Here is a 7,500-nt window from a genome sequence, read left to right as displayed (position 1 = left end):
TGTAATGCCAAGTTAATTTTGCAACATCCTGATAAGTGCTGGTATATTGCCAGGATATTATTTTGTCATCATTATTTCTTTTATAATCCTTTCCGACTAGGAGACAAATGAAGTTGTTGTTCTCTGGGCACAAGTGATACAAATCTTCCAAAAAATAAATAATATAACTTTCTCTTGTGAAAGAATAGTGTTACTGTATATTCACATTCCTTTTTCCATTCTTAAAATTATATATCAATCTGTCTATCACTCTTACATCAAACTCTGATTAATAAACAAGAGCCATAGATTGTGCATCATATGCTTCATAGAATCTGATTGAAGACTAGTGTAAATAAGAAAAAATAATAATTTTCTTTTACAGGTCAGCAGCGAGAAGCTTGGTGTTGGCATACTGGAGTACAGATGACAGGAACATCATGCCTTCTTGCACACAACTATTGCCACTGGCTCCCTGAAAATAAATAAGTTGTTTTGAAACAAATCAAATACACAACATTATACATCACACTCACTATTAAATACAGAAAAAAATATTCTTGCTACAAAGCTTTCTTGTGTAATTAGGAACAGGAATGTAGGATTTCAATATAGATACTTCATAGTTGAGTGTCATTTACAATATAGTATCTTTCAAAAGAAGAAAAAAATCAAGGCTCACCTGTAAATACATATTTGTGATGGTGTTATTCACATCAGGATCAGCAGCTGAGGCTTTTGCTGTGATGGTGCCACCCCCCCTCCCCACCTCCCCCCCCCCAAAAAATAAAAAAAATATAAAATAAAAAAAAAAAAAATAAAAAAATAAAAAAATAAAAAATATATTGTCCACTGTGTTTTCCATAGCAGCACACACTAAACTGCTTAGCCTAAAATAAGAAAATGTGAATAATAATCTGAAAATTACATTTTAAAAAGAAAGGATTCACCACATTTCACAAAATGAGATTTAGTTTTCCAAATCTTCTATGGATATGTAAAATGAATAATAATGATAAACCAAGGAACTAAACAGTTACAAAATAATCAAATAAACTTGCTACTTACTCTCTAAAGCTGTTTGCAATAGCCTGGGGGTCTGACCCTGGTGTGATAAGGGCCAACTCAGAGCCCTTGTGAGTTAAAGCTGCCAGCTGTGATATCAACAATGCTAAGCCTAAGTACACTTCCTTTTCCACAGCTGTCCAATCCAACTTCTTTTTTTCCTCAATCAATGAGGCCGTCTCTTCTATAGCTCCCCAAGCCTGTAATTCGGAAAAGATTCCAAATACATTATGGTGTTATTATATGCTAATTGACATTAGCATATAATGATAAAAAAAAAAAAAAAAAAAAAAAAAAAAAATCATCTTATCTATTCACAACAGGGCAGATATTTGCAGTATTCCATTCCTTCTTGCAATATAGCATACGCATGCAGATTTTTGCCAGGAGATTTCCCTAGAGGCTGAAACTATCAGAACAATTTTCACCTACCCTATTCATGGGGCAATATTTTTTTATGTTTAAATGCAATTACAATGACAAAGTGCATATACCAATGGAACTATGAACAATATACAGCAAAACTTCATGAAGTATTTGGAAATCATCTGCTGTGTGGGAAATATTATTATGACATGATATGACACAATCCGTTGTGAATGGATTCAAAACCAAAAATAATAAATTTACAAGCCAAGATCAACAATCAAAACATAATGTAAAACATGCAATTTCCAGAGCAATGGACATGGAAATTCTATTTACCTCTCTGATCTTTTGTGAGTGCAGAGGCAATCTGATTTGGGAAATTATTTTAGTAACTTGTGTTGCAAAGTCTCCCTCTAGCTGACTTTCTTCATCCATTTCACATGTTTTCTGCAAGGTGAAAGTAGAAAATTTCCTCATATAAATTAATCATATCTAATGTCAAGGAATCAAAAAGAATTCAAAAAAGTTCAATATTCAAGATACCATATACATGATTAATGACTCACTTTAATAATAAGGTTGGACTTCTGAATTCTGTCGACCAAATATGGCGGCATACTCTGCAGCAAGGAACTCATCTTTGATTCACACTGTTTTGCCACAAGCGACAGTGCCTCGACATGGACAGGGCCCTCCGTATTTTCCCAAGCCTGGTCAAAGTTTGGTCTATGGAAAAGTCCTGATTCTTTGTTCTGGATGCCATCACGCTGATCTGACTCTTCCTGAGCTGCCCTTTGGCGTGCTTCTTGAAGCATCTGGGCAAGATGTTAAATCTTATTGCAACAATGACATTTGTAATACATTTGATTGGATTGTTATTATTATTTGTATATAAAAAAAATCATAATTAGTATATGTATAGTATTTGCAATTTGTATAAGGTAGTGTATATCTACACCATAACTCATTTCAGCACTATGCATTCCATCCATAATAATTGTTTTTACTAGCATTACAACAGCAATTACAGAAACCATTGATTTATATCTAGACTATGTGTTGGGGGCAGACACTCCTCTTGATTAAATAAGTGCATTATCTACAACACACAGACATACATACCATTGATAAATTGGGCTTGTTGTTGGTGAGAAAAGCCCTCTTCTTTCTCAGCCCAGGGTCACCTTCTTGGATAACTGTCATCGCTTTCCGTCCAATAACCTCTAGGGTGTCAAGGCCTCCCAGCAGAACCTGTATAAGGATTGTATTCAGATAAGCTGTGAGAGTGTCTGTGTGTATGAGTGTACACAAGATTCTGGGTGTGGTAGTACATGTGCTTGAGGAATTGGGTATGGATGTAAGTGTATGAGTGGGTATACATGTAACCATGTTTTTATATATGCATGGATACACCTGTTTTTTTCCTATTTAACTCTTCATTCTCTCTTTACTTTCAATGGAATCTAAATCTAACACCACTCATAGACACATACAGACTTCTCAGTATGAAAAAAATGCAACAGCTTAAACATAGAGCATTTTACCTTAGAACTGGCAGTCTCTAAAGCTCCCGATACACCAGATACAAGGGAGCCAAGGGATGAGAGTCCCCCTAAGCCATAACTTGGGACATGGCCAGCAGTGTCTTCACTCTGGTTGCTCGGATTAACACCTGTCTTCTCTGACTCTGGTTCATCTGCTGGAAAATTAATATTACATGTAGATGCTTAGGTTATATATGAATTTCATTATCTTTAATAGGAAAACCATCTGGATTAAAGTTTTGAGTAACTATATTTTATCCTTTGCATTAAAATTCTACACAAAAAAAACATACAACATTTACCTTCTGCTTTCCCATCAGGTGTTTTCTCCCTGGAAATACTTTCCTCTGACTTGGCTATTTTTTCCTTCAGCTCTCTATCACGCTCGGCTACTTCCCTGGCCAAAGTCTCAGGATCAGGGACTCCCAAAGTGCCCTCCACTGTTTCCATGACAGTGCCAACACCTCGGCCAACTTCACGGGTGAAAGTGGATGCTGCAGTGAGAAGACTTGTTCCCCAGCCTCCCCAGCCACCACCCCAGCTTGTGTCTTCTTCCTGCTTTTGGGATTTTTATATATTAATAAAACATCATATATATATATATATATATATAAATATATATATATATATAATATATATAAAAATTTTTATATATATATATATATAGATATATATATATATAGAATATATATATATATATACATATACAAAATTACATATATATACAATATATACATTTTATAAATACATATATTATACATATATATACATATATAACCTATATAATACATATATATCTATATATACACATTATACACATCTATTTCCACATATATATACAACATACATCATACATATATATACATATATATACATATATATACACATATATACACATAGATATACACTTATTATTTCATATAATAGATATACATATATGACATATAGTATACATACATATTTATAATATATAACAGATATATACAATATATACATATATACAATATATATACACATAATATACATATATATACACTATAAATAAGATATATACTTATATTTATAACATATATCTATATATACAACATACATTATATACATAGATATACAATATATATATATATATATACATTTATAGACACAGATTATATGGACATATAGAAACGATTTTTATATATGATATATATAATATATATATATATAAGATAATATAATAATATATATATACATATATATAAAAACATATATAGACCATACATATATAACATATATTAACATATATATACATTATATATACATAAATAATACATATATATATACATATATAATAACATATTGAGTCTGTGTGTTTAGATGGGGGGGGGGGGGGGGATGTGTGTGATTTGATTAACAGTGTTTGTCACATTAGATATACTGAGATAATACATTAGATATTTACATATACATACATATTCAATAAACCAATTATGTGTAGATACTAACATATATATACATATATATATATTATACAATATATCATAATATATTTTATACAATATATATAGAGAACATAATATATAACACTTATATATACACTTATATATATACATGTATATATACATATATATACATATATATACACATGCAATATATACATATATATATACAGCATATATACACAGCAAATATATATATTCATATCCACATTCATATATACATATATATATACATATGCCATTATATACTCATGCTATAACATATACATATAATACACATGCATAATACATATATATATATATATATATATAATATATATAAATAATAAAATATATATATATAATATATATACTCTATATATACACATGCATATATAAATATATATATATAATATATATATCTTATATATATATATATATATATATATATTATGTATATATACATATATATACACATATAAATACATATATATATACATATATATACAATATATATACATATACATATATAAATATATATATACATATATATACATATGTATATACATACATATACATATATATACATATACATATACATATACATATATATACATATCAGTTACGAGAGAATATATATTATATATATATATATATAAATAGTAATAAAGAAACATATATACATATACATATACATATATATATATACATAAACATATATATATATACATAAACATATATATATACATATACATATACATATACATACACATACATACATACATACATACATACATACATACATACATACATACATACATACATATATATATATATATATATATATATATATATATATATATATATACAGATAAGATTAGATAAGATGAGTCAGCACTCATAGCTGACAGAGGCCGGGCCGCCTCGTGCATATAGCCTGGGCGAAGCGACGTCTTTACAAATCTGTCTAAACTGAACTGAACTATATACATATATATATTCATTTATAAGAACATATATATATATATATAATATATTATATATATATATATATATATATATATATATATATATATATATATTTATATTTGAATAAAACCAGTCTTTTTTATATGCTGATGTTTTACAGACTATACTGAAAATACATACCCACTACTGACAATATTAATTCTTGGTCAATGTGACAATTGAAATTTTCATATATCCAATATTTCAAAATCAATTTTAGCAAAACGGGTTGGATTTTCTATTCAACATTGTTTGATAACAAATCACATAAAATAAAATTATAAAAAGGCCTCTTACTTCTTTAGTATCTTCTGCTTTATTAATTTGTTGCCATCTCTTCTGTTGCTCTTCCCACTGTTGCTGCTTCCTCCATTTCTCTTCTTTCTTTCTCTCCACCTCTCTTTGTTGAGCTTCTGCACTGTCTATCTGGCTCTCTTCCTTGCTCCACGTTGTATCTTGAGGTTTCACACAACTGTCTGAGCTGATGCTTTCAAGAGGCTTCTTCTCTATTTTTGCCCCCAGCCTCCTTGCCCCCATGCGCTCTCCGAGTTTTTCCCGCGGCTTCTTCATGCCAATCTTAGACTCCCGAATTGGCTTGGCTTTCTGGCTCTCCACTCCTGGGTGATCTTGCGTGTTCCCTGCATTCTTCTCTTGTCCTCCTTTGTTTTCTTGTTCAATTATGCTCTCACTTTTCATCTCTTCTTCTTTCTCTAGTTCTCTCTTCCTCTCTTCTTCCCTTTCTTTCTCTTTTCTCATTTCCTCTTCTTCTTCCATTTTTCTTTTCTTTTCTTTTTCGATTTCTTTTTTCTTCTCTTCTTCTTTGGCAATCTCTTTTTTCTTCAGTTTTTCTCTCTCAAGCTCTTTCTTTCTTTCTTCTTCTCTTTCAAGCTCTTTCTTTCTCTTTTCTTCTCTTTCAAGCTCTCTTTTTCTCTCTTCTTCTCTTTCAAGCTCCCTTTTTCTCTCTTCTTCTCTTTCAAGCTCTTCCTTTCTCTTTTCTTCTCTTTCAAGCTCTCTTTTTCTCTCTTCTTCTTGTTCTTGTTGTCTTTTTCTTTCCTCTTCTTTTTCAATTTGCTTTTTCTTCTCTTCTTCCCTCTCAATTTCTCTCTTCCTTTCTTCTTCCCTTTCCAATACCCTTCTCCTCTCTGCTTCCTTTTCCAGCTCTCTTTTTCTCTCTTCTTCCATTTTCAGCTCTTGCTCTTCTTTGATCTCTCTTTCCTTCTCTTGGTCTTTCTCCATTGAACATTTGTGAATATCCTCTTCATCTGTATCCTCTTCATCTGCTGGTTCTGCTTTACTGGTTGACTTAGTGAGCTGTTTACTAACTCGCACACTCAACTGATCCAAGGCAGACATGAGATTGGTTACCTTGTTGTCAAAAGACTTGGTCTGCGGTTTGTCACAAATTTCTTCTTCTGTTTCATCATCTGCATCAAACTCTTCAACAGGTTCTGATGACTCAACTTTGCTATCTCTGATCGGCTCTGGTAAATGCACATTCTCTTTCACTTCCTTTGTAGCAGCCAGACATGATGGCGTAGGCAGGGGCACACTTTTTGTGTCTTGTGAATCCAAGGGGTATGAGTCTTCAAAGTCTGACCCCTCATCTGCAGACTGGAATTCATCTTCACTTTCTGATGACATGATTCTGAAAGTAAAGATAGGGGAATTAGTTTGATAGCAAGGTAATTGGTGAATCAGTCACTTAATTAATACCTTCTTTCAAAAGTAAAGAGTTATGACACCAAGCAAATAAAGATATGCTATGAGCATAGTTTTAACAGCTTCTATATCCTTACAATCTTTTGCTCATTATAAAATATATAATCCAGTCAATTTCAATTTCAGTAATAACTATACTCTATAAAATATTTTATTTAAAATGGCTGTACTATAAATAAAGCTAATATAACATATAAACATAATTTTGGGTAAACTTTTTTCGGAAGAGGAAGAAGAGGAGGAGTAGTAGTGGTAGTAGTAGTAGGAGGAAGAAAAGGAGGAAGAAAAGGAGGAATGGCAGGAGGAAGAGTAGGAGGAAGAGTAGGAGGAGGAGGAAAAGGAAGAAGAAGAATAGGAGGAAG

General features: G+C 31.2%; 1 protein-coding gene across 3 annotated transcripts in view; it reads right to left on the bottom strand.

Moving 5' to 3' along the window:
* The window catches only part of LOC122252749 (uncharacterized), a 16,550-nt gene that overhangs the window by 756 nt on the left and 8,294 nt on the right, over nt 1–7,500 (bottom strand). Inside the window, exons 2-11 of one of the 3 annotated variants that reach the window (XM_086537705.1) lie at nt 5,717–7,064; nt 3,260–3,515; nt 2,958–3,112; nt 2,536–2,664; nt 1,980–2,228; nt 1,750–1,860; nt 1,048–1,244; nt 820–869; nt 662–735; nt 1–454 (exon numbers count right to left, since the gene is read on the bottom strand). The exon at nt 1–454 is cut by the window's left edge and continues 756 nt beyond it. In XM_086537705.1, coding sequence (XP_086393831.1) covers nt 359–454; nt 662–735; nt 820–869; nt 1,048–1,244; nt 1,750–1,860; nt 1,980–2,228; nt 2,536–2,664; nt 2,958–3,112; nt 3,260–3,515; nt 5,717–7,064 — 2,665 coding nt within the window. In that variant the 3' untranslated portion in view covers nt 1–358. The remainder of the gene's footprint in view (nt 455–661; nt 736–819; nt 870–1,047; nt 1,245–1,749; nt 1,861–1,979; nt 2,229–2,535; nt 2,665–2,957; nt 3,113–3,259; nt 3,516–5,716; nt 7,065–7,500) is intronic. The other 2 variants (XM_043015382.2, XM_043015380.2) reach the window with 2 other exon arrangements.

This window comes from Penaeus japonicus, unplaced genomic scaffold (assembly GCF_977035675.1).
Source record: "Penaeus japonicus unplaced genomic scaffold, GWHDUDI00000001_assembly GWHDUDI00000006, whole genome shotgun sequence".
Classification (NCBI taxonomy): domain Eukaryota; kingdom Metazoa; phylum Arthropoda; class Malacostraca; order Decapoda; family Penaeidae; genus Penaeus; species Penaeus japonicus.
The sequence above is the reverse complement of the archived record's forward strand: the minus strand, read 5'-3'. Positions and strand labels throughout refer to the sequence as shown.